Source organism: Scyliorhinus canicula, chromosome 20 (assembly GCF_902713615.1).
Source record: "Scyliorhinus canicula chromosome 20, sScyCan1.1, whole genome shotgun sequence".
NCBI classification, from domain to species: Eukaryota; Metazoa; Chordata; class Chondrichthyes; order Carcharhiniformes; family Scyliorhinidae; genus Scyliorhinus; species Scyliorhinus canicula.
In genome coordinates, this window is record NC_052165.1 from 56,674,037 (window position 1) to 56,700,973 (window position 26,937).

Genomic DNA, 26,937 nt, shown 5'->3' on the forward strand with positions numbered 1-26,937 from the left:
CGTAAAAAACCTACCTCTGACCTCTGTCCGATATCTATTACCCCTCAATTTAAGGCTATGTCCCCTGGTGCTAGCCACCTCCATCCGCAGAAGAAGGCTCTCACTGTCCATGATAGTTGAAAATAGTTGATTTTGAAGTGGTCAGTTAGAAACTGACAGCACTTTGTTTGGTGAAGGATTAGGAATCACTTCCTTTGTTGGGAACCCAAATCAATGCAATTCAACTAGCCTATGCATTGGTGACCGCTCTATCCTCGGCCACCCCAGTCACCTCCAGGGCAAGCTCCTTTTTTTAACATAAATTTAGAGTACCCAATCATTTTCATTTCCAATTAAGGGACAATCTTATGTGGCCAATCCACCTACGGTGCACATCTTTGGGTTGTGGGGGTGAAACCCATGCAGACACGGGGAGAATGTCCAAACTCCACACAGACAGTGACCTGGGGCTGGGAGCGAACCTAGGTCCTCAGCGCCGTAGGCATCCATGCTAACCACTGTACCACCATGCTGCCCCTCTAGGGCACGCTCCTCGAAGGTTGTGAGGATCCTTATTTCCGGCACAGTTCCTCCAGTCTGGCCCCTGTCACAGCGATTGTGGGAGAGCTTCTCCTGCAGAGACACAGAGAGGGCATTGTTAGTCACATACCTGCTGGACAGTGGTGAGGAGGGGCTGGGCGGCTGTGAAGGAAGGGTTGGGGTAGGGTTGAAGAGAGGGTTGGGTGGAGGGAGTGTTGGGGGGTCATATGGAGAGTTGGGGGCGGAAAGGTCTATCTCCCCCTTAGTAGTCACAGCGCCTGTTTCACGATTTCTGAAAGCACATGCGCACCTCACCATTGGGATTGTCCCTGGTGGAGGTGGAGAATCATAGCAACCCCGGAGAATACCGAGTCAGGCTTGCTAATGATATGCAAACGGCATATACTGTACGTGCGGAGTAGAATGCATTGACGCCGTTGTTGAGGCACCGGATAATTACGATTTGGCATGATCCCAGCGTACGCCACAATTCTCCGCCCAATCGTCTTTCTCGATTTCGGCATTGGCTGGCGGAGAATCCCGCCCATTGTCTCCGAAACAGAGAATTTTGCCGACTTTTTTTGTTTTTTACTTCAAGAAATCTGCTTTCAATTGTCTGACTTAATGGCACTGAAAACATTTTCCTCATTCCTATTCTCTACAATAGCTTTTTTGCCACCTTTGGGAGCATCTATTTTCTCATTTCTGCAATCCACTTCTCCGTAGTTAGAAACCTGTTCTCTCCAGAGTTTGGACACGCACAGAAGTCTGAGAACACGCACAAACAGACTCAGGAACAGCTTCTTCCCTGCTATTACTAGATTGCTAAACGACCCTCTTATGGACTGACCTCGTTAACACTACACCCCTGTATGCTTCACCCGATGCCGGTGTTATGTAGTTACATTGTGTACCTTGTGTTGCCCTATTATATATTTTCTTTTATTCCCATTTCATTTCATGTACTTAATGATCTGTTGAGCTGCTCGCAGAAAAGTACTTTTCACTGTACCTCGGTACACGTGACAATAAGCAATCCAGCTCCAATTTGCAAATGACTGTTTGCTGACCCCCAGCCGTTTGTGATAAATTGTAGCCATCAGCTAAAATATCAGCTTACCTTATTTTAGAAACTTTTTGGTTTTCTAGGTGTTTCTTAATTCCTGCTGGAATGATGCTTTTGAATTCCTTCATTCACAAGCCCTCTCAAATTTTCAAATTTCTGCTCAAAATTTCCTTGAACGAGACCAACGGTCAAAAAACATTTATTTTTCCTCAATAAATTTTACAAAAGGTCTGTGTAATAAACCCCAGGAGGGACACAGGGATACCCTGATTGATCTCCCTGTGGGACTCATGGCAGAGTTCTCAAAAGAACTCCGTATGATGGCTGTCCAAGAACTCGGTTCAATTGGTTGGTTGGTGGCCAATGAATTGGCCAAAAGACTGTATTTTGCCCAGTAACCGGTGGTGATTGGGTCCTACTCGAGTGGAATGATTTTCAGAGACCCAATGAGTTCACTTTGAATCCTGGATGCTCAGGGAAAAGGTCCTTCTCTCTTTCTCCCTCTCTCCAGAAAGGTTGTGAGTAGATGTATTTTCAAACCTTCAGAAATGAAATGAAAATCACTTATTGTCACGAGTATGCTTCAATGAAGTTACTGTGAAAAGCCCTTAGTCGCCACATTCCACGCCTGTCCGGGGAGGCTGGTACAGGAATCGAACCGTGCTGCTGGCCTGCTTGGTCTGCTTTAAAAGCCAGTGATTTCGCCGAGTGAGCTAAACCAGCCCCTAGAACCTCAACAAATGAATCTACAGTGAAACCATTACAGGTTGCAAACAGAGACCTGGGGCGAAATTCTCCCCTACCCGGCGTAGTGGAGTGGCGCCAACCACTCTGGTGTCGGGCCCCCCCAAAGGTGTGGAATTCTCCGCACCTTTAGGGGCCAAGTCCTCACATTGAGGGGCTAGGCCCGCGCCGGAGCGGTTGGCACCACACCGACTGGTGCCCAAACCGGCACCAGCGGCCTTTGACGCCCGCCGCCGGCCGAAAGGCCTTCGCCAGTTCGCGCATGCGCTGGTGCATCAGCTGCCGCTGACGTCACCACCAATGCATGCGCTCTGGGGGATTCTCTTCTGCCTCTGCCATGGTGGAGGCCGTGGCGGCGGCAGAAGAAAAAGAGTGCCCCCATGGCATTGGCCGGCCCGCCGATCGGTGGGCCCCGATCGTGGGCCTGGCCACCGTGGGGGCACCCCCCGGGGTCCGATCGCCCCCCCCCCCCCCCCCCCCAGGACCCCGGGGGCCTGCTCGCGCCGCCGATCCCGCCGCCACAAGAGGTGGATCAAACCACGGCGGCGGGAGAGGCCTCCCAGCGGCGGGACTTCAGCCCATCGTGGGCCGGAGAATCGCCGCAGGGGCCTCGCCGATTGGTGGTGCGTGATTCCCGCCCCCGCCAATTCCCGGATGGCGGAGAATTCCGGCCACGGTGGGGGCGGGATTTACTCCAGCCCCGGGCGATTCTCCAACCCTGCAGGGGGTCGGAGAATTTCACCCCTGGATCTGAAAGTTAACTTTGAACAAAGATGTGCTTCAATACAGCCATCTGGAACAAAGATTCAAAGATTTCCTTTTACTTATGATTTTCACCCCTCTCTTCCCCTCCGTGTTTGTCTGTCTTGTGTGTGTGTGTACAGATTGGGGGATTAGGAATTAGATAATAGTTAACCAGTTGTAATGGCTGCATATTTCATCAAGTTGTCATTATAAATAAAAAGTAATTGTGTTTAAATTTACAAATCTGGTGACTGTAATTATTGGGCAACCAAGGGCCAAAGACGTCAGGTATTTTTTGAAGAATTATTGGTTAATCCAACTGAGTTGTGACTCCGGGTCAAGTGGTGCTGGAATCGACCACGCACTAGCCCAGGGTGTCGTAACAATGTATTGTAAAATAACCAGAAGTGGGTTTGGGAGCTCCAGAAGAGGAGGTATTTGCAGGAGTGAAACTGTCATCCTCCCAGCTACTGGTCCACTGTGATCCATCCGGGCCATTCGTTCTCACCTATGATTTCTCTCCATACGGAACCGGGTGGGGTGCTATCCCAAAGATGGGACGATGGCACAGAACGCCCCATTGCATTCGCTTCCAGAACCCTGGCAGATGCGGAATGCTGCTACACCCAGATGGAAAAAGAAGGATTGGTTGTTATATTTGCTGTAAAACAATTCCATCAATATGGTTATGGTCGACTCTTTAAGGAGGACAATTCCCTATGCATTCCCTACATAGCCTTGGCTCGGATTGAGCGCTGGGTTCTAATGCTGGCGATTATTTTCAGCATCACCCAGGGGCCCAATTAGCACATGCTAATGCCCTCAGCCGTCTCCCACTGCCTTTAACCCCCCATCTCCATCAGTGGTGTACGAAGTCGTGGTGACTTTAAACTTAATGTATATTTTGTTGGTAAGAGCCGCACAGATATGCACAGGGACACAGAGAGATCCATACTGGTGAAGCTTCATTTTAATGCATGGTGGATTACAGGGGACTTCCCTGGCAGCCCAACAGCCCTACGTTTTGAAACAGCAGCGCTGTGTGGAAGGTGGCAAGATTTTGTGGGGAGCCTGTGTTGTCATCACACAGCCAGGTCAGAAATTTATCCTGCAGGACCTGCATAGTGGTCACCCAGGGATTTCAAAGATGAAGATGTTGGCAAGGAACTATGTCTGGTGGCCAGGGATCGATAGGGAAGTGCACCAGAAACCCCCTTCTTCAGTCTCTCTTCACCCCTGGGAATGGCCAAGGGCCCCTGGGAATGGCCAAGGGCCCCTAGGTAAGACTGCATGAGGACTTCGCTGAACCTTTCACTCCTGATCACTGTGAGCGAGAAGTATTCAACATTCTTGCACACGAACAGAATATGATACATCCAGATCGCCCCGTTTCATCCATCCTAAAATGGCTTGGCCGAACGAGCAGTTCAAACATTCAAGTGGGGCATGCGGAAGCAAACCAGGGGCTCCCTGGACGATTGACGAGGTTTCTCTTTCACTATAGGACCATGCCGCATTTCATGACAGGGGTAGCACCGACAATGCTGCGGATGGGCTGGTGTCTACGAACTAGGTTCAGCCTGACTTTCCCAAGTTTGGGCAGAAAAGTCGTGCTGCAGAAAGACACGTAATGAATGTACCGCGACCACAGAACGTGGAGAAAATTTTTCAACCGGGGGAACTGCTTATGCCTGGAACTTCAGAGATGGTGCTTTTTGGCTTCCAGGGATTGTGTTGGAGACAGTAGAGTCCGTATCTTATAAGGTCACCACCCACTGGAAGACCTTACGCGGACACATCGACAATCTTAAGAAATGAGACACTGTCTCCGAAGACACCCTGCTAGGGACATCGATACCTCCACTGCCTCATGGGCTACTCCTTAGCCAAGGCATGCAACCCGCAATGGCCTAAACCCTGGGCCGTCAAGATGATGCTGATTCCGGCTGGGAGATGGACACTGAAGTGTCCGCTCTTACAGACAACGTCGTGCCTGGAGCCGAACCCATGTCAATAGCTCTCGGGAGATCCCCACTGAAAAGGCAGCGTACAAACTGTTCTCTGCCACTCGACCCAAATCTGCCGTTAGCTGAAGCACAATTATGTGCAAAGTAGCACAGAAGGCCTCATCAGTTTGTGGCAGAGGGGGAAATTTTCAGACTTGCGGGGCGGGGGGGGATGCGGGGAACGGTGTTATAACCTCCACAAGGCCCATGGGATACCCTGATAGACCTCCCGTGGGACCCGTGGATTATGAGCTTCCTTGCTAGTGGGCTGAGGCCCACCCAGTTGGGGCTCATAGGAATTCAGTACGAAGGCTGGCCTGGACAGGGACCAGCATGCTGGTTGTCCCAACGAGATTTTACTCTGTAAATATATTTGCTGCCATAGGCAGACTTTATGTAACCGTAATAAATCGATGTTCACCTTACCCTTGGCTACCTGGGTATTAATTCTGTCTTTACCTCGCATTAAACATTTCAATCCATAAGCTTTTGTAATCAGTTCTTGTGCATTAAATACCACAGTAAGAAGTCTTACAACAGGTCCTGAGGAAGGAGCTGCGCTCCGAAAGCTAGTGATTTGAAACAAACCTGTTGGCCTTTAACCTGGTGTTGTAAGACTTCTTACTGTGCTCACCCCAGTCCAACGCCGGCATCTCCCCATCCTGGCTACCATTAAATACCACAGTCTTAACCGTCTCATAATTTGGAGACTGATCATTAAAAGGCTTGAATACTATCCAATGCCTTTCCTGTTAAAACACTTTGCAAAAGAGTTCTCCCTTTCTCCTGTCACCAAGCTAGCTTTCTAGCAATTTTGTCAAATGAGACAAAATACCTTTCATCACCTTGCTCACTGAAGTATTCGCACTAGTCAAAAATTCCTAACTATATCAAGACCCCTTGTCTAATCAATCTGTTACCTATCTATCAAACTTCTCTTTCTCTTTAAATTCTAATTCCAACGCTAACATTTCTTTTTCATCTCTTTCATTTACAATTCAAGTTTCTTCATAGAACATTACAGCGCAGTACAGGCCCTTCGGCCCTCGAAGTTGCGCCGACCTGTGAAACCACTCTAAAGCCCATCTACGCTATTCCCTCAACATCCATATGTTTATCCAATGACCATTTCCTCAAGAAATATTCAGAGAGGCCTATATAATCCTGGGTGTGAATGCCTCTCATCACCATCCCAGCACCGCAATAGGCCTGCCCTTTGATCTACAACTCCAAGCCTATCTGCTAGGTTATGCAGACCAAGTTTCCTTTCATCTATCTGTACCAAGCTTTCTATTATCTACCGTACATTTAAAATTACAATATGCAAACTAAAAATATTCTTATAGTCTACTGCAATTGTAACAGCTGCACCATCACATTATGCACAACAGACTTATAAACTGTGCACATCAGTGTCGAAAGCTGTTAAGTGTTACATTCTTAACCCTCATGCCTTTTGTCTTCTTTGCTGTGTAGATTTGGATTATCCTAGTGAAACTGCGATTTGTGTAAAACATTTGGGCACATGTAATTGGAAAATTGGCAAGAATTTTATTATACCCATATTAGATATATCATTAATGCTCTGATGCAGAGTTTCTTGTGGTATGAGCACTTACTGAATGCATAAAATATTGAACAGTTAGTGAACCATGGAGCTGGTGTCTGAACACTTCAAACATGTTCCCAGCATGGGGAGAAGGGCGAAAGACTAGGCCAAAATGCACATTATTTGCTGCTATGTGTAGCTTGTCAAAAAGGTCTCACAAATGGTAACTTTTCATTTGCCTTGCACAGTTTCAAGATTTTCCTATTTTTTGTTATCCTTGCAGACGTTGATGAATGTGTAGGTTCTCAAAACCCTTGTGGCGAAGGACATGTCTGCATGAATTTTCCTGGCAGTTATCGCTGTGAGTGCAAGATTGGATACTACTTTGACAGCATTTCCAGGACATGCATTGGTAAGTGGGGGATACTGCAGAGCCAGCGTAGACTTTAGAAATTAAATACTATTTGCTTGGTAATTTACCTTCTATTTAGAGGCATAGATGAGAACCACAAATTGAGATTAAAAATATGGATACATTTCAGTGTTCCCTGGCCTAGTTGTCAGACATTCCATATTTATGCTTACTGTTTTGTTGCATGGTGGGTTTTCAGAAGATGAAGAAAAATTGGTGAGACCATTCCTGTGATTTAACCACAATGTCGTAGTGAATTAATCTGCAACCCTATCTGAAGGGCAAGGATAGGAACCGAAGAGGAAATAATAACACCTTAAGGAATGGCCACCTGGACATGTTGAAATGTGTTGAAGGGCCAGTAATGCGAGGGAATTTATCTGATTCGTTTTTTCAGGATTACCATACTTATGAAAAAATGTTTTGCGCAAATCATGTGCTATTTTCAAGGCTGCAACATAATGCTTTGAATCAAATTAAAAAACGTGAGCAGGAGTGCCCGCAAGCTGGCGCAGTGCCCGTGCAGCGGCACCCATTTTCAGGGAATGTGCGGAATGGTGCGTATGAAGGCAAGAGTTGAGCACCATGTTTTGCTGAGACCGCTTGGCTTGAGCTTGAGCTCAATTGACATACTTGGAGTCAGACTACTCATTAAATTATCCACTCAAGCAGGCACTTATGTGAGAGAGTGCCGGTGATTGCTGGGGGGCACTTGCGGTCCCATGGGCAAGATCAGTAAAAGGCCTTGGAGTGAAAGTTAGGACAATGCCTTCGCCTGAGACTAGAGCTCAGGATGCAGTCCAGTGGCCAAAACTATTGCTACTTGGTTATGTGGTGTGGGCAGAAGTGGTGTGGGGTCCTGCCTAACAAACATACAAATAAAGGGCTGGGCATCAATATTGTGGTTCAGGACATGAGTCAGTAGGCTTTGAGGGCATCAGCAGATGAGGAATGGACTAAGACTGGTCCTTTGCAGACAGATGCTAGCCATCAAGTCTCTCTCTTTGATACTGCAGTGAGCAGACCATCTGGATTAAGGAGCCTGGTGGTCTCACTGTCATTGTTCGTGCTCTAGGCAGGAGAGAAGAAGAGAAGAAGCCCACAGCGGCACCTAACTCGCCAAAGGCAGGAGCATGATTGTCAAATGGAAGGTGCAGTAAGACCTTCTCCACACGCAGAGGATGGACCCCAGAGAGCCATCGCTCATAGGTGCCTCGCTAGACCCAGAGTATACAGGCCTGAAGATGTCGAGAACCAATGTCGCCCAAGACTACGCATGTTCAGGGGACTGGTTGGTCACACCTGCCACCTGCTGTAGGATTTGGTTGCCACAGGGACTTGGAGGCTCTCTACCAGTGAATGCGGCACCCCAATTTTGGCATCAGTGGCTCTTTCCACAGATGACCTCTCTGGGATTTGGCAAACTTCGCACATAAGGGCATTCAGGAGGTCACGGATACGGTCTTCCTGTGTGCACACAACTTTGTCCATCTCAACCCCGGATCAGTCAAGCCACAATGCAAGAGCTATGTACAGATCTCTTGTTTTCCACAGGCACAGGGTGCCATTGGCTGTACCCAAGTGGTACTCAGAGCTCCGTGGCATCAAGCTGTCAACTATTTAACCACATGGGCTTGCACTCATTGAATATTCAGCTGGTCTGTCACCACTCCAAATTGCATCGTCTTGGTGTGTGCTCAATTCTCAGGGAGTTTGCATGGACTCTAATTCTCAGCAGCTCCCAGATCCCTGACATCTTTAGGGTTCACAGAGGCTGCAGTTGAACTGCTCAGAGGTAAGAGCCACCCATGAGGAGTTGGCTGAAGAAACCTGTGCAGAGTTGCAGAGTGCAGCTGAGACAAGATATAACCAAGCTCACGCTGAAACTTGCACTTTGGTTGAGTAAACAACAGGGATGCTGAAGATGAGGTTCTGATGCCTGGACCCATAGCCCTGTAATATAATCCACAGAGGGGTGTCATGCACCTGCTTCACCCTGTACATTGTCACCTGCTTCACCCTGTACAACTTAGTGCTGAAACACAAGGAGGAACTACCTGAGTTCCTCTGAGGAGGAGATGGAGCAGTAGCATGTCTCCTCCAATGAGGAGGACATTAAATGGGATGAGGCTGAGGAGGTCCTTGAGGGCAAGAAAGCCGGTGATGAGACCATGTTGATGTCCAGACTAGATAGATTAGCTCAGGGCCTCACGGTAGCATGGTGGTTAGCATCAATGCTTCACAGCTCCAGGGTCCCAGGTTCGATTCCCGGCTGGTCACTGTCTGTGTGGAGTCTGCACGTCCTCCCTGTGTGTGCGTGGGTTTCCTCCGGGTGCTCCGGTTTCCTCCCACAGTCCAAAGATGTGCGGGTTAGGTGGATTGGCCATGCTAAATTGCCAGTAGTGTAAGGTTAATGGGGGGATTGTTGGGTTACGGGTATACGGGTTACGTGGGTTTAAGTGGGGGGTGATCATTGCTCGGCACAACATCGAGGGCCGAAGGGCCTGTTCTGTGCTGTATTGTTCTATGTTCTATGTTCTATGTGCTCATTGCTGCGAGATTCATGAAGGATTTGAGGACATCCAGTGAGGACACTCCGTTATCTTCACATGGCATCTGTGAGCATTGCACTCGCATCTGACTGATAGAATACACATAACCTTTGTGGTAAGGCTCCTGTCAAGGGGATACAGCTCTCAATGATCAGGGTCATGTCATAGTGGTACAGCAGGGCAAGTTTAATTTGTCCTAATCCTATGGCATAATTTGTAGCTGAATCCTTGAGTACCACAGTGTCACTGGAGACAGAAACTGATAAGATGGGGGGCCAGCCGCACCTCAAAGATGCAGAGAGAAACCAGGGAGAATGACCAAACTATGTGAAGCCACCTGTGGTAGCGTGGCCCCCTTTAGTGGGGGGGGGGGCTCCATTGACCACTTGCATGGCTCTGGGTCAATCACGCGGAAACACACAAACCCTGGCCAATGTGGACTTTGCTTGGGGCCCTGGGAGCAGGACCCCGGGCAGTGTAGATCAGGGATAGTTGAAGGGTTAAGAGCTGTTTGCCTGTTTGTGAACTGCATTTGTTGCTCTAACAATTTCAGTATAGATGTCTTGTGCTTTGCCTCCGTGGATTATTAAAGTACTGGTATAAAGAATTTGCTGTTTATTCCAGTTTCTTGAATTTACTGTTCCTTTTTTCCCTAAGTTTTTGTTTCTGTTTCTAACTCAGATGAAAATGAATGCAGGCGTTACCACTGGACGCCTCTGTGCCCACAACTGTGAGAACACTCCAGGTTCCTACTATTGCAGCTGCAGCAAAGGCTTAAACTCTCACCTGATGGGAGAAACTGTGAAGGTAAGCTGCAGTTTAATACATTACTAACTGATTATAAAAGATGGTTTTATGTTTCCTTTTCTTACTCAACGAACAACCTGTGATTCCAAAACACCCCTTTACCATCAGCAACGTCATTTCAATCCATTTAAAATACGGTATCATAATAATAACTGAGGATCTTAAATAGTGCTTTCTTCATTATAATAGTAATCAAACAGTCCCACCGGTCAGCTTTAAATTACAAGAACATTTTTCTATTATTCATTCATTGAATGTGAGCATTACTGGCAAAGCCAGTATTTATTGGCCCCAAGCCTAATTGGCCCTTGAGAAGGTGGTGGTGAGGCACTTCTGGAACTGACGTAGGTGCACCCACGATGCTTTTTTTTAATAGTGCCTTGATATGCTGAGTGGCATGCTAGGCCATTTCGGAGGGCAATTATGTCAACCACATTACTTTAGGTTGGAACCACATGTACGTAACAGAGTGTCACTCCTCAGGGGGTGAAGAATAAGGGACACTTTGGCATGGGGGATGTATAGTATTGGGGAAGGGATTGCTGGCGAACCTGTGAGAGCAGAGAGAAAGTGTTGCAAACTTATGGGTGCATGGGGAAGGGCATTGGTGATACTTGGGGGGGAGGTACCACTGGTGCATACTGCACAATGCACAAACCCAAACATGTAAGACCCAGGACCAGACAGCATTCTGGCAACAATCAACTCATGCCACAGGATGGTCCTGTAAAATCCAGGACGGTTGGTCATCCTGCCAGACAAGGATAGCAAAGCTCTTTCACTGAAGAGCATTAGGGAACCAGATTGTTTATTATGACAATCAGTGTTTCTTTTTTTTAAAAATAAATTTAGACTACCCAATTATTTTTTTCAATTAAGGGGCAATTTAGCGTGGCCAATCCACCTACTCTGCACATTTTTGGGTTGTGGGGGCGAAACCCACGCAGACACGGGGAGAATGTGCAAACTCCACACGGACAGTGACCCAGAACCGGGATCGAACCTGGGAACCTCAGCGCCGTGAGGCGGTTGTGCTAACCACTAGGCCACCGTGCTGCCCTAATCAGTGGTTTCTTGATCATCATTACTGTTTTTTATTCCCGATTAATTGATGAATTTAAATTCCAGCAGTTGTGTTGAGATTTGAATTAATGTCTGCAGAGCATTACACTGTGCACATGGATTATTAATCCAGTAACATTGCCATTATGCAACCGTTTTCCATTCTGGAATTCTTAAATATTATCTCCTTATCATGAAAAGGGCTGTCTTAGTCTTACTCTTACTTTCAGCCTTCCTCTGTTGTGGTAGACAAACAGACTCTGTGTAGAGTTTGCACGTCCTCCCCATGTCTGCGTGAGTTTGCACGTTCTCCCCATGTCTGCGTGAGTTTGCACGTTCTCCCCATGTCCTGCGTGAGTTTGTACGTTCTCCCCATGTCTGCGTGAGTTTGCATGTTCTCCCCATGTCTGCGTGAGTTTTGCACGTCCTCCCCATGTCTGCGTGAGTTTGTACGTTCTCACCATGTCTGCGTGAGTTTGCATGTTCTCCCCATGTCTGCGTGAGTTTGCACGTCCTCCCCATGTCTGCGTGAGTTTGCACGTTCTCCCCATGTCTGCATGAGTTTGCACGTTCTTCCCCAATGTCTGCGTGGGTTTGCACGTTCTCCCCATGTCTGCGTGAGTTTGCACGTTCTCCCCATGTCTGCGTGAGTTTGCATGTTCTCCCCATTTCTGCGTGGGTTTCTCCAGGGTGCTCTGGTTTCCTCCCACAGTCCAAAGATGTGCAGGTTAGGTGGATTGGCCATGCTAAACTGCCCCATAATGTCCAAAGCACAGATCCAGTTTAAAGCATATGGGTGCTGCCACTTGCACTTTTCCAGACCCATCCCCCCCCCCCCCCCCCCCCCCCACCTCCCCCACCCCGGAATTGTTGTGGGCGGGACAGACAGTTTGGCAGACCATTTAAAGGTATGTTGACCGAAGGCAGGAATTTCCGGTTTTGGTGCGGGTGCAACCAAAAATGCCGCCCTTGGAAAGAAACTACATTAACTTTGTCAGAGTGGTTTATTACTGCTTAACGTTGCTGACAACAAGGTGGCACAGTGGTTAGCACTGCTACTTCACAGTGCCAGCGACCCGGGTTCAATCCTGGTCTTGGGTCACTGTCTGTGTAGAGTTGCATGTTCTCCCATGTCTGCGTGGGTTTCTCCCGGGTGCTCCAGTTTCCTCCCACAGTCCAAAGATGTGCAGGTTAGGTGGATTGGCCATGCTAAACTGCCCCATAATGTCTAAAAATGTGCAGGTGAGGTGGGCTTATGGGCTCACAGGGATAGGGTGGGGGAGTGGGTGCTCAGTAGGGTGCTCTTTCAGATGGTTGGCGCAGACTCGATGGGCAGAACAGTCTCTTCCTGCACTGGAGGAATTCTATGATTCAATGACAAGCAATGAAAATAAAACTAACGCATATCCTTAACTTTATCTTTTGCTTTGTGCTTTTAGATGTCAATGAGTGTGAGGGCAATCCGTGCAGTCAAGAATGTGCTAATGTCTATGGCTCGTACCAGTGTACTGCCGCCGTGGTTACCAGCTCAGTGATGTAGATGGGATCACATGTGAAGGTAAGGCAAATGATGCCAATACTGTCTGAACCCCACTGGCAGCCTGCAGCAACACCAAGAGGGATTCATGATGGTTCATAGCTATTATCACTTAAACATTTATAACCAGTAGAAAAACATTCTATGCTGGATCATACTGAAGTCCCAGGAATTAAAGGACAGTGAATTAAAATGGTGGACTACACAGTCTTCTGATTCTTTGTATTTTCTCAGTTTCTGTCTATATTTGATAAATTAATTTATGGGATGTGGGTATCTTTGGCTAGGCCAGCATTATTGACCATCCCAAATTGCCTTTGAGAAGGCGGGTAGTGAGATACTTTCTTGAACCACTGCTGTCCATGTGATGTAGGTTCACCCACAGTACTGTTAAGGAGTTCCAGAATTTTGACCCAGTGAAAGTGAAGGAATGGCAATATATTTCCAAATCAGGATGGTGAGTGGCTTGAAATGGAAATTCCATGTTATAGTGTTCACCTGTATCTGTTGCCCTTACCCTTCTGGTTAGTAGCAGTCATGGGTTTGGAAGGTGCTGCCTAAGGAGCCTTGGTGAGTTTCTGCAGTGTACCTGTTGATTGTACACACTGCTAGCCACTATTGTCAGTGCTGGAGGGAGTGAATGTTTTGGAAGGGGTGCCAATCAAGTGGGCGCTTTGTCCTGGGATGTTGTCAAGCCTTTTGAGTGTCATGGAGTTGCGCTCATCCAGGCAAGGGACAGTATTCCATCACACTCATGACTGTTCCTTGTAAATTGTAGACCGGCTGTTGGAAGCCAGGATGCCATTGAATGTAATCATGGAGCACAGATAATTTACATAGAATTACATAGAATTTACAGCGCAGAATGTCTGGGTAAATGTTATACCTCCGCTCCTTAGGTCACCATTGCCAATATTCCATTTTCAAACCTTTCAAACAGTGTTCCATTTCAAGCATTTGAATTGATTACTGGAGGTAAATGATAGCAACAAAGATATTATCACAGCTTGGAAAAACTAGGATCGCAACCTCTCCACACGCAGAAATGGCCAATGTGCAGGGGAACACCAGGATTGGAAAAAACCTTGAGAATGGGATACAAACCTAGCTCCTTATTTTAATCTTTACTTTTTATTTAATCTGATCTTTGTGTATGTGCGCCATACACCATTCCCCAGTCACAAGGTCATCTAGACTTTCCTTTTTTTAGGGCTCTACGTAAACCAAAGGGAAAAATTCTAATTTTGTGAAGATAATAGTCCCTCGTTGTTAGCTATTGTGAGATTTGTTCAGTTGTTACAAAATTCATGGAACACATTGAAAAGCTATCCTTTCTACAAATTTCAAGTGATAAGCTAAGGACCCGGGTTCGAATCCCGGCCCTGGGTCACTGTCCGTGTGGAGTTTGCACATTTTCCCCAAGTCTGCATGGGTTTTATCCCCACAACCGAAAGATGTGCTGGCTAGGTGGATTGGCTATGCTAAATTGTCCTTTAATTGGGAAAAAAAAAGAATTGGGTACTCTAAATTTTTTTTTTTAAATGATGGTTCAATTGCACCGCTGGCTCCCAAAATATACCTGCCTTTCTTTTTTTATAATTCATTTATGGGATGTGAGCGTCGCTAATTAGGGAAGATGTTGGGCCTAGCACACTACCCTGAGGAACTCTGCAGTGATGTCCTGGAGCTAAGGTGATTGACCTCCAACCACCACAACTAACTTCCTTATGTGCCAGTATGACTCCAACCAGCAGAGGTTTTTCCAATAATTCATAGAATCATAGAACTTACAGTGCAGAAGGAGGCCATTCAGCCCATCGCGTCTGCACCGGCCCTTGGAAAGAGCATCCTACCTAAGCCCACATCTCCACCCCATCCCCACACCTCCACTCTATCCCCCTATCCCCACCTAACCTTTTTTGGACATGATGTGGAGATGCCGGCGGTGGACTGGGGTGAGCACAGTAAGAAGTCTTACAACACCAGGTTAAAGTCCAACAAGTTTGTTTCAAACACTTGCTTTTGGAGCACAGCTCCGTCCTCAGGTGAATGAAGAAGTATGTTCCAGAAACATATAATAGACAAATTCAAAGATGCCAGACAATGCTTAGAATGCGAGCATTTGCAGGTAACCAAATCTTTACAGATCCAGAGATAGGAGTAACCCCAGGTTAAAGAGGTGTGAATTGTCTCAAGCCAGGACAGTTGGTAGGATTTTGCAAGCCCAGGCCAGATAGTGGGGGGTGAATGTAATGCAACATGAATCCCAGGTCCCGGTTGAGGCCGCACTCATGTGTGCAGAACTTCTGCTCGGTGATTCTGCGTTGTCTCGCGTCCTGAAAGCCGCCTTGGAGAACGCTTACCCGGAGATCAGAGGCTGAATGCCCTTGACAGCTGAAGTGTTCCCCGACTGCAAGGGAACATTCCTGCCTGGTGATTGTCGCGCGATGCCCGTTCATCCGTTGTCGCAGCGTCTGCATGGTCTCGCCAATGTACCACGCTTCGGGACATCCTTTCCAGTAGCGTATGAGGTTGACAACCATGTGCTTATCCAATAACCGCTTGAAAGTTCCCAAAGTGTCCAACTCCACTATCACAGCAGGCAGTCCATTCCACATGGAGCACACCAGAATGACAGGGAGTGGGATAGCTTGATCTTGGTTTCGGACAAAGCTCGGCACAACATCAAGAGCCGTAGGGCCTGTTCTGTGCTGTACTGTTCTATGTTCTATATCTTTACTTGAAAAATTATGCTTAAAGTTGGAAATGATCTATCAGACGTGGTGGCCAAGCGGTTAAGGCGATGGACTGTTAATCCATGACGCTCTGAACGCGTGGGTTTGAATCCCATTCTCGTTGATCTTTAGGGCAGTGCGGTAGCATGGTGGTTAACACAATTGCTTCACAGCTCCAGGGTCCCAGGTTCGATTCCTGGCTTGGGTCACTGTCTGTCCGGTCTCTGCACGTTCTCCCCGGGTGCTCCGGTTTCCTCCCACAGTCCAAAGATGTGCAGGTCAGGTGGATTGGCCATGCTAAATTGCCCTTACTGTCCAAAATTGCCCTTAGTGTTGGGTGGGGTTACTGGGTTATGGGGATAGGGTGGAGGTGTGGGCTTGGGTAGGTTGCTCTTTCAAAGAGCCGGCGCAGACTCGATGGGCCAAATGGCCTCCTTCTGCACTGTAAATTCTATGCAAAAATGACAGTTCACAATGTTGCTGGAAGCTAGACTGGGGAGTAGAAATGTTAAGAGGGTTACAATCCAAGGACCAAATTGTCTTTGACATTTTCTTATGTTGTTAATCAGGTTGTATTGTTGTCATTGTTCAGTCACTTTTCAATACTAAAAGCCTTGATTACTCAGCAAAAATACCAGAGAATGACCGATGCCCAAGCCCTTATATTTTAGTAATTGTTAGAGTGTTATTATTTAGCATCTTCTTATTTAAATCCATTGCCGATGTCATCAGTAAGTGCTGTGATGTCATTACTTCTTGTTGTTACCTCTGTAAATTCGTATTTATCTGTTGTTAGTTCTAATTCTATTCTGTTACTGTTATTTTAACGTTATGTTTGATGCTGGTTGTTCCCGTTTTTCAGTCCATACTGTATTTTAAACTTCATTAGTTTTATATTAAAGAAGTTGGACTTTGTTAACTTTACGAACAACGCGTTTTGGCTATCTTTTTGTGGTCAAGTTACCAAGCAATAATGTAAAAGTTAATGTATTGGGAAGAGGGGAGAAAAATGTAAAGAATAAAAAGAAAACAAACAAAGTTCTGCCCAAATATAAATCTCTCTCAGCCAGTTGGCTATGCCTCTCCAACTTAACTAAATAGATAAAACAATCTCGTGCAGCACATGTGATCTCCTGTAACAAGTGGCTAATTCTTTTTTTTAAAATAATTTTTATTGAGAAATTTTGATTTTATACAACATTGACGCACCTTAGTAAAATACCGAAAATAACAATAATATTAACAATCATATACATTCGCCCCATCCCCATGAACACAAGTGGCTAATTCTAACTGTATTTATTTTCATCTGCTAATAGACATTGATGAATGTGCTTTACCTGCTGGAGGCAACATTTGCTCGTTTCGCTGTGTCAATGTTCCTGGCAGCTTCCAGTGTGCTTGTCCAGTAGCTGGCTACACTCTTGCACCCAATGGACGCAACTGCCAAGGTAGGAGAATATTTCTGCAGGATCTTATATATTGTTGAATTTGTAGTTATCACCAGACGTATATCGAACTGGTGTCTGAATGTCTGGTGTCTGGTGTCGGGCCGCGTGGATCAATGGAAAGAAGACTGGTAAGGACAGGTAATCCACTACATCAAGTTACTGTGCAGCAAACAAAAATGAAGGGCCCAATTTAACGGCCGCGACGCGCTCTTGCTTGAGTGTGACGTGGCTGTTAGATCGTGGGAGAGGCCAAAATCGAGAACTGCAGTGGGCGCTGATTGGTTTGCGATCTAACCGACCCGCTGCAGTTGGCGAGATGAGGACCCCGCCATTGAGTGGCAAGAAACTAATAATCATCAATTAAAGCCAATCTCCGTACCATTAACAGGAAAGACCGCCTATCTAATGGCCTCCCATGATCTAATCTCCTCCCGAGCAAGTGGTCATGTCGGTGCTGATTAGCACACCATTTTAAAACGTGAAGCTGGCAGAGTAGTTTGATCCATCGCTGATTCCGGGCGGTGAGCCTGGGGACACTGAAATTTCTTGCCCAGTGCTCGGACAGAGGAGACCCCAGAGGGGACAGGGGCGGGGAAAAGAGACCCTGGGAGGAGGGGGGCTTCAGTTGGGGGGTGGAGGTGGTGTGGACCGCCATCGTTGGGGGGGGGGGTAGCCCCTTGGCGGGGTGTGGGGTGGGTGTCCCAGCCCCTGCAGGTCCGCCATGCCAACCCATGGATTGTCCATAGTTATTACGGGAACAGATCAGGCTACTGCCTATCTGTCCCACTGATCACCCATATCTTCCACTGACCGTGGTGGCCTCCGGGCGCACGGCTGGAGGCCATTGCTAAGGGAACTGGCAATTGTAGTAATGTGAGCACTTCACACCCCCCAAGTGGATTCCCGGGGTAGATGTGCCATGTCGCAGGTGAGAATTACTGCCTAGCATCCTAACCAGACCGTGAGGCCTAGACGTTCTGTCTGAACACCAGAGGCTTCAACACCAGAGGCAGAAGCCAACATCTAATCACCCAAGAGCTGGATCCCTGGTCTGGGGACATCCCCATGTGTGGACCGAGGAGAGAATCAACACACGATCCAGGTAACGTTACCAGTGGGTGTCTGGGGTACAGCGTCTGGGGCCCAGTGCCGGGGGGCTCCCGCTGTGGCCGGGGGCTCACGTGCAGGTCATGTTCGATGGCACCCTGAGGGATGGCAGTGATATTGAGGGATGGCAGGGATAAGAGGTGGGGAGGGGGCAAAGCTATGGGAGAACTGAAGAGTACTGGCCTGGAAGCCATAGCTGATGCCTGACCCTCACCTTCAGCCATGCCTTACAGATATTACAGGGATGGATAATATCTTGGACCCCGTGGAAGCTGCCGGGAGGCCAGGCAGCCAGACGCTAGTGAAGGCAATGGCAACAGTGACGATAGAGGCTCGAAACAGCAGTCCATGTGTAGGGCCCCGCCCCACACACTGAGGACCTGGCCGCCCATCAAGCCAGGGAGAGACCCAGAGGGGAAGGAGGGCGATGGCCCAAGGTGCACAGGCTTTGCTGGTTGTTTGGGCAGGTGACAGATGGCATGTGCCATGGGAGGCTGAACTTCAACAAGGGAACAGCCAGACACCTGTGCCATGTCTTTGGGACATGGCACCACGTGGAGGAAGAGCATACCCACTCCTGGTGGCATTCAAAGTCACTGCAGCCCTGAACTTATAGGCCTCAGGATTATTCTAGGGCTCGAGCGGGGATTTCTGTGGCATTTCCCAACCAAAGCCCATGAGTGCATCCATGAAGTCACAGATGTCCTGTTTGCCAGGTCAGTTAATTATATAAACCTTGGCATGGACCAAGCCCAAAAGGATGCCTGGGTAGCGGGATTCTCCACCATCGCCGGGATGCCCAGGTCCAGGGGGTAATAGACGCATACATGTGGCCTTACGCACACCGGGGTATCAGGGAGCGCCCTACATCAACAGGAACGGTTTCCACTCCTTGAACGTTCAACGTGTGTGCTTACCCGGGAGTGTGAAAATGTGGTTCTGATGCCTCAACCGCTCTGCAGTACATTCCCGGAGGGTCGCCCGCTTTGTGATATTCTGATGTGCTGACCACAACCTGACACAGAAGTGGGGTGACATGCTGGAGGTGGAGGAGAAACAAATGGCCATTCCGAGGCAGAGACGAGGAAGAACCAGACCAGAAGGACCAGCCCGGGGAGGACCGTAGAACCAGCTGGAGAATGGAGGACTGGCAGCAGTGACGAGGGTCCTGCATGACTGAAGGCCAGGGAGGCCCTCATCCTCACACGCTTCACGTAGGACGTGACTATGTCCATCGTCTCGCCCCTTTCCCAACCCCACCTCCCACCTAGCCCACCTCAACCTCCACCCAATGTCCAGCTGCGTCTGGGCACAGTCCTCATCATCCGGGTTATGCTCTGCAGCACCTCAGCAATACTCACCTGTGACTGGAATATGCTTTGCAGTAGCCTGGTAAAGTCCACCTCAGACTGGGACACGTCTCCCAGGGACTGGGGCATGTTACACAGCACTTCGCAATGCCCGCCTGAGACTGGGACATGCTCGCAGTGCCTCAGAAAGTTCCACCTGCGCCAGGGATGTCCCCCAGTGACTCGGACATGCTGCCAAGGTGCTCAGCCATGGCCGTCACTGACTGGGCCACACCTTGGACACCACCTCTCATGGTGCTGACGTCGTGCTCCAGGCTCTCCACTACGGTCGCCATCCTAGTAGTGTTGGCTTTGGTGCCATGCATTGCCGGCGCTATCTCCTGCGCCCACAGCCTTTGAGACTCCTCGAATCACCTGTGAACCTGCTGGAGTGTCACTGACATCCTCCTCTGAATCTCACGGCCACACCCTATCGACTCATCAACTCCGGGTAAACCTGGTCCAGAGGCTGAGCATCTGATAGGGACGCAGAAATTTAGCGTGGCCAATCCACCGACCATGCACATCTTTGGGTTGTGGGGGTGAGACAGTGACCCGGGGCAGGGATCGAACCCGTGTCCTCAGCGCCATGAGAGATCAGTGCTAACCACTGAGCCACCGTGTCACCACGTTCACAGGTATCTTAAGAGTTGAACTCAATCTGTGCACTGATCCTCTGCTAAAGCAAAGTCTGATTATCTTTGTCTGCAGGTGTGGATGTACAAATACTGACACAAATACAGAGCGGACGAGACCTACCGGCCGCGTCGCACTTGAACGGAGTGCAGCGCAGCCATTAGATGAAGCCTCACTTGGTGTTAAACTGACATTAGTAGGAAGCATCAGAATGGCAACCACATCATTAAATACAATGAAGAGTCTGTCTGCTTTAAGTGGGAGGTTCCTTTGTCCATCCCATGAACTCCCAGAAAATGAACATCACACACAAATGGGCAGAGGCCTTCTAACCCATAGCTTAAGGAATTGGTGCACAAGTCGCGTTAGATAGAAGAAAATTGGTTCCATATTGTTGTTATAAAATGTTGCTAAGATGATCTCTAGCTTACAATACATTGTCTGACATGGGTTGTTGGACCAATTTAATTCACCAAGAATATTTTTATTGTTTATGTTGGCAAACATCACCCTCAGGGGCTACTAGCGGTGGCTTCATAATAAATGCTAAAAGTGTGCATTGTTCATTTTGCTTTTATGTTCTTTCAAGTCTATGCGACAGGGTTTTTAAAAGTTACAAGTTCTAAAGTAAAAATTGTGGAAAGAAAACAACATAGTTTGATTTGAAGTAGCTGGAAACCTTCTTTCAGCAGTTCTTTTTTTTCTTTTCTGGTTGAGATCTGAGCATTCTGTCACTTCTTTAAGGTGCTCCTGTCTCTATTAGTTTATCACCAAAACATCAGGATACCGGAGTAGAGGGCTTCTCACCTGTCAGTGTGGAAAGAAACCCAAGCTTTCCTATGAAGCTGCCGGATGATGTTTCGTGACAGATGTGAGGATTTCTCTCCCTGGCCTCCTTAAAAGAATACATTGCATCCTATTAAGTACTTTGAAGTTGGCCACTGTTGTAATGTAGAAAATGAGGCAGCCATTTCATGCACAGCAAGGTCCCACAAGCATCAATAATCGAGCAGATGATCAATTTTAGTGATATTTATTGAGGAATAAATATTACTCAGTATGTGAGGGAGAGCTCCCCTTTTTCAAAATTACATAAAATGTACAAAACAAAAACAGTCTATTCAGTTAAATTAGTCCATGCTGGTGTTTATTCTGCGCATGAACCTCCTCCCACTTGTCTTTATCTACTCGCCTTGTTTGCATAATTTACTGTTCCTTTTTTCCTTGTATGTTTATCCAGCTTCACCTTAACTTCATCTAGGTTGGTGATTTCAGCTATTCAATGCTGCCGAGTTCCACATTCTAGCCACTCTGGATAAAACATTTCTCCTGAATTCAGCATTTGCTTTATTGGTGACTGTCATGTATTTTATAGCTGCCAATTTTGGTCTCCTCTTCAAACCAAAATATTTCACTTATTCTTTATAGTTATAACATTAATTCTAGTGAAAGGATCCGCAGGATCGTTTATGTCCTTTTCAGAGGGAAGCGGAGCCTGGTTTAAATGCCTCATCCGAAGGTTGGCATCTCTGAGAGTGTTTCATTCCTCAGCACTACACATGAGTGATTGACATTCGTAGTAACTATTTTTGTGGTATTGTCAGTAACTAGTGAGGTTGTATTTAAATGATCTTAATGACAAACAAAGAGGCAAATTCTGTCAGACTCCATGTCCAACATCTAGTCCCATATAAGCTGAAATTTCCTCCGATTAAACTGATGAGCCTGAAGCTGTTGTCTTCACTCTCAGGCACAAATTCTATCCCCATGCCAATTAATTCACCTCCCTTGTTACCGTATCAGGCTGAGCCAGTCTGTTCACAATCTTGGCAACCTATCTGACCCTGAATCACATAATGTCTTGTCAGTTGTAGATCATCTTAGCAACACATTATAGCAATATATGAAACTTTGGTGCCCATATCCTCTTCATCAGCAAGACGGCTTCTTTCTACCATTGTAATGTTACTAGTTCCTGCCTCTGACTCAACCAATTTGCTGCCCAAACCCATATTCATGTTCTTGTTAACTCCGGACTCTGCTATTTTAATGCATTCCTGGATGGCCTTCCATCTCCAACCCTCTGTAAACTCTGCTGAACATCCTGACCCACACCGAGTCCCATGAGCCCATCTTGCTGACATTCATTGGCTCTCATTCGCCAACCACCAAGATATTTAAAATTCTTAGCTTCTTGTTCAAATATCTCCTTAGCCTCACCCCTTACGATCTCTGCAATCTCCTCCAGCTCTACAAATCTCTGAGAGCACTATATTCCCCAGCTCTTGCCATGTTTGTATCTTTCATCACAACAGTGGTGGGTATGCTTTCACATCTATTCTGTATCTAGATCGATGTGAAAATATCTCCTTAAACTGAAGGTTTTTTTGGAGTGTCTCTTCATAGGTTCCAGTTTAACAAAGACATTTCCGTTGCGACAAAGATTTTATGCATTCTTTTGCAAATACAATTTTAAATTTTTTTATTTGTATCCAACTGAAACATCTCTTCCTTCCACCACCTCCCCCACTTTTAGTCCACTTCAGCTTCAGCTGGTAAATCTGCAGTGTAGTAAAAAGATGGCTCCATGACTATTTGCACTGTGATAGTGTGATCAGCTGGAAGATGCTGTATCCCTTCCAGATTTATTGCCATCCCAAAAATTGTAAGTTCAACTGTTAATCTTCGACATTTGAATAGGTATAGAGTCCAACATGCCAATGCCACAGCCAAAGCCACCTAACCTCCCAGCTGCCGTACAACCCCTCTTACTTTGCTCCCTGTGAAATGAATGAAAATCGCTTATTGTCACGAGTAGACTTCAATTAAGTTACTGTGAAAAGCCCCTAGTCACCACATTCCGCCGCCTGTCTGGGGAGGCTGGTACGGGAAGTTTTACTTCAGAGTTAATGATAACAGTAAAGGAAGTTTCAGGGTTTCTTTTAAAGTACGTCAAGATATTCAGGAATGGGCCACAAGTTGAACCTTCACTAATTTGCATCAACTTGAAACTTGACTGGTCCAGAAAATTCCATTTTATAGCATTTTAAAATCTTTCAATGTATTTCAAATCTTTAAATCTCCTCTTTCCGAAATCAGGAGCTCTCCTATGTACAATGGCTTGCATTGTATTTACTGTACCGATACAGTGCAGTAATAAACAAGTTGTGCTCTAAATGTAGTTTGCAAATATAAAGATTACTATCTCTGTCACAAACCAGGTGTGAGCCTTTTTTCAGCTATTGAAGGATTGAAAAATACTGTAACACAGTGAAGGTATCGTCACATCAGCACCATGAGATCCTGCAGATGACAGTCTAGATTTACCCTGATAAGCTGTGTGCTTGATGTCATGGTCTGTGTCCTACACCGGTGACCCACGTTTTCCAGATCAGTGCACTTAGCCTTTTGAAGTCTGGGCCCACACAGAAATGTTCTGGTGAAAGGATGGAGAATTGCTTGTCAGATGTATAGGTGCCTTTCATTCCTTGTAAAAACTTTGCAGTCTGTTGACAAACAAGAGTATGTTCTGCATACGGAAGGTCAAGCTCTGGAGTAACCCTGCTGGACTTACTTCAGTGGTTAGTTTAGTTATGGGAACAAAGTAGAATAATTGATTCCATTGTATTTGCATATATTTAGAAGATCTGTAACTTTGATTTTCTGTTTCGGACATAACTCCACTAGGGCAGGACTTCCGCCTGCCATGGTAATGTTACCTCATCTCCAGCCAAATTTCTGGCCTTGGATTATTAATACACTAAAGACAGGCGGCAGAATTCTTCATTTCCGAGACTAAGTGCTGACACCATGGCAGGATTTGTGGATTTCTACGACAACAAAACTGGGCCAATTCAGCGACCGTTGAGGGGCTAGCACCGGCGCCATATAGAACATTCAAAATCAATGAGAAAGGGTGCGGCATTTGCCGGATTCGTGATTGACACTCAGGAGGCAGACAAGCTGCAGCCACATATACACACTGGACTCCTCACACACACATTCCCAGCCAGCAAGATGGCAGCGAGGAGAGTGGCACCCCGTTTTACAGATGTTGAGCTTGAGACCCTGCTGGGCACCATGGAGGTGAGGCGCGCGACCCTGTACCCCGGCCCGGGAAGGAGGCTGCCAGCCGCTGTTACTCGTTGTGCCTGGGTGCAAGTGGCAGAGGTGGTCAGCGCCGTCAGCAACATTGTCTGGACCGACCAGCAATGCAAGAAAAAACTGCAAAACCTCCTCAGGGTGACCAGGGTGAGTAGGCTATCTGCTGCACACGTGCATGATGCGCAAATGATGGTTACACGTCAGCAGAACGTTCATTGAATGGAACCACTTTTGGTTTGTGTAGAGTGGCCCAGTCATCTGCAGGTGCTCAGAGTGCGACATGCATCCCGTCAATGACCCCCTAGACCAGGGCCATCTCAGCGATGGCGGTGAGCCCTACTGCCCGGCATCCTGGTGGGCTCGGTCCACATTGACATGCATGTATTGTGCCGACTAGGCATATAGGGCCTCCGTGACAATGCAGATGCACCTGTGCACCGAGCTCTGTGACATCCCGGACAGGTCCCCACTCGGTGTCTGGAAGGAGCCCATGATGTAAACGTTTTAGAGTGACCGTCACCTTGATGGCCACTGGGAGTGGATGATCTCCCCCATTCACCGTGGTGCCAGTATGTCATGATCTGGACAGATATGTTGCACTTTCCCCCTGTTCAGCCAGAGCTTTGGTGGCATGCCTGGTACCACAGGTCCTTGAATGACAGGCGCTGCCTGTACACGTGAGGCCTCATGCGGTGCCTCCTTTACACCTCTTCCTCGGCCTGTTGGACAGCCGGCTCTCCATCCTCAGTGGCTGTCCCCTGTTCCTCTGGGGAATGCTCCGCTGTTGAAGCTTCCTCTCCTCGAGCAGCTCCAGCTCCTACTGCTGCAGTGCATCACCAGGGCTGCGGCAACGAGGAGAAAGGCCACCATTGCTGGTTATATTACAACATCAATTGTCTGCAGGGAGTGAAGGCAACATGTTAGAATGATGTGTATCCCGTGCCCAACCAGGTCCACCAGGCTACACAGTGGCCTCAGTGGCACTGCAGACTCTGCCGCTGCGCCCTCCTGTAGGGATATTGTCGGCGTTGCCCTTGGGCTGGCCGCCATGATGCCCCACCGGTGGGGGGCGGTGGTGGTGGTGGTATGGTGGATTGTGGCGTGCAGGCAGTTGGGACACCCATACAGCCGGTGACACTCTGCAGAACCAAGGCCAAGGTGGGTGGTCAGTAGGTGTGCAGCAGGATGGCTGCCTGACAGGTTGTGGCAGCGCCATTCCTTGCCTGGACATTTCCCCAGTCCCATGAGATGGTCACCCCAAGCTCCATGCCTGTCCTTCCGTCACCCCCAACCCTCCCATCTCTGGCCATGGCAGGGACCCCCGCCCACCCCCTCCCAGCCAGCCCAGCCAGTGTCAGGACCTGCCATCCACGGTCGCGCTCCGTGTCCTACCTCCTCGCTCTCCCTCATTAGCCATGGCGCCTGTTTCTTTGATTTTAAAGCACCAATGAACCTTGCCATCGGGAAATTCTCCCAGTGGAGGCGGAGAATCGCAGAGGCCCCAGGAGTACCGGGTCAGGCCGCTGATAATATGCAAACGGTGTTACTGTACATGCAGAGTGGAATGCATTGACACTGCTGTCGAGGTACTGGAGATTGCGATTTGGCGTGAACCCGGCACCCTCCATAATTTTGGCGTCAGAACCGATTCTCTGCCCAATCGCGTTTCCTGATTCCGGCATCAGCTGATGGAGAATCCCACCAAGGCTCTTTAGTGTCCACTGCACATGCGACCCTTCCACTCTATCTACCACTCTACCCCCATCCACCCTAACCCCTTACCCACTTATCTTACCCACTGTAACCTCCTAGCCCCCCGAAACTCCTTACCCACTTACTGACCAGCCCCTACACTGACTCTCTCTTGACACAACCTGACTAGTATGCACCAGTCTTCTCTTGGTTATTTTCAAAGGAGCTTTGGGACATTTAAACACTTTACTTATCAGAATATGACAACTAGTGTCGTAAAAAGGAGGCATGGATTCCACGCGGATTATTTTACGGCTGTCTATCAGGTTAGTTGCACTTGGTCGGATGTGAAAGATCCTCTATCGGAAAGACTGTCCTGAAATATTGGTGGAAGGTGACTGTCAATTTTTTGCCTGATCAGGGTCAGAAAAAGGGTTACCAGTCCTGACCAGAATATCTGAGCCCCTATTTCCAACCCTGAAGAGACAAAAAGAATGCACACTTGCCTTCCATTGATATTTCAGGACAGAATTCCGATGGAGGATCCTTCACATCCAACTCAGTGCAGTAAACCTCATAGGGAGCAGCACAGAGAATCTGTGAAGAGATTATGCCCCCTTTTCACACATTAGCCCCCATATTCTTGTAAGCAAAGAGTTTAAATTTCCAAAAACTCCTTTGAAAAGAATTACAGGGAGAAGGTAGTTTGGTGGAGGGTGGTGCAGCGGATGAGGTAAGGGATAGGATGGAAGGTAGGTGAGTAAGGGGGTAAGCTCAAAAAGGGCCAGGCGGGTAAGGTGGGTGAGGCGGGTAGCGGGTGTGTGGGTAGGTGGGTCAGGGAAGGTTGGGTTGGGTAGGTGGTCGT

General features: G+C 47.7%; 1 protein-coding gene across 1 annotated transcript in view; it reads left to right on the forward strand.

Moving 5' to 3' along the window:
* Positions 1-26,937, forward strand: part of fbln1 (fibulin 1) — a 231,426-nt gene that overhangs the window by 102,468 nt on the left and 102,021 nt on the right. The window contains 7 exon segments of the mRNA XM_038780632.1: positions 6,912-7,040; positions 10,274-10,296; positions 10,298-10,364; positions 10,367-10,399; positions 12,901-12,966; positions 12,969-13,019; positions 17,053-17,184. Of these exon segments, the coding sequence (XP_038636560.1) occupies positions 6,912-7,040; positions 10,274-10,296; positions 10,298-10,364; positions 10,367-10,399; positions 12,901-12,966; positions 12,969-13,019; positions 17,053-17,184 (501 nt within the window).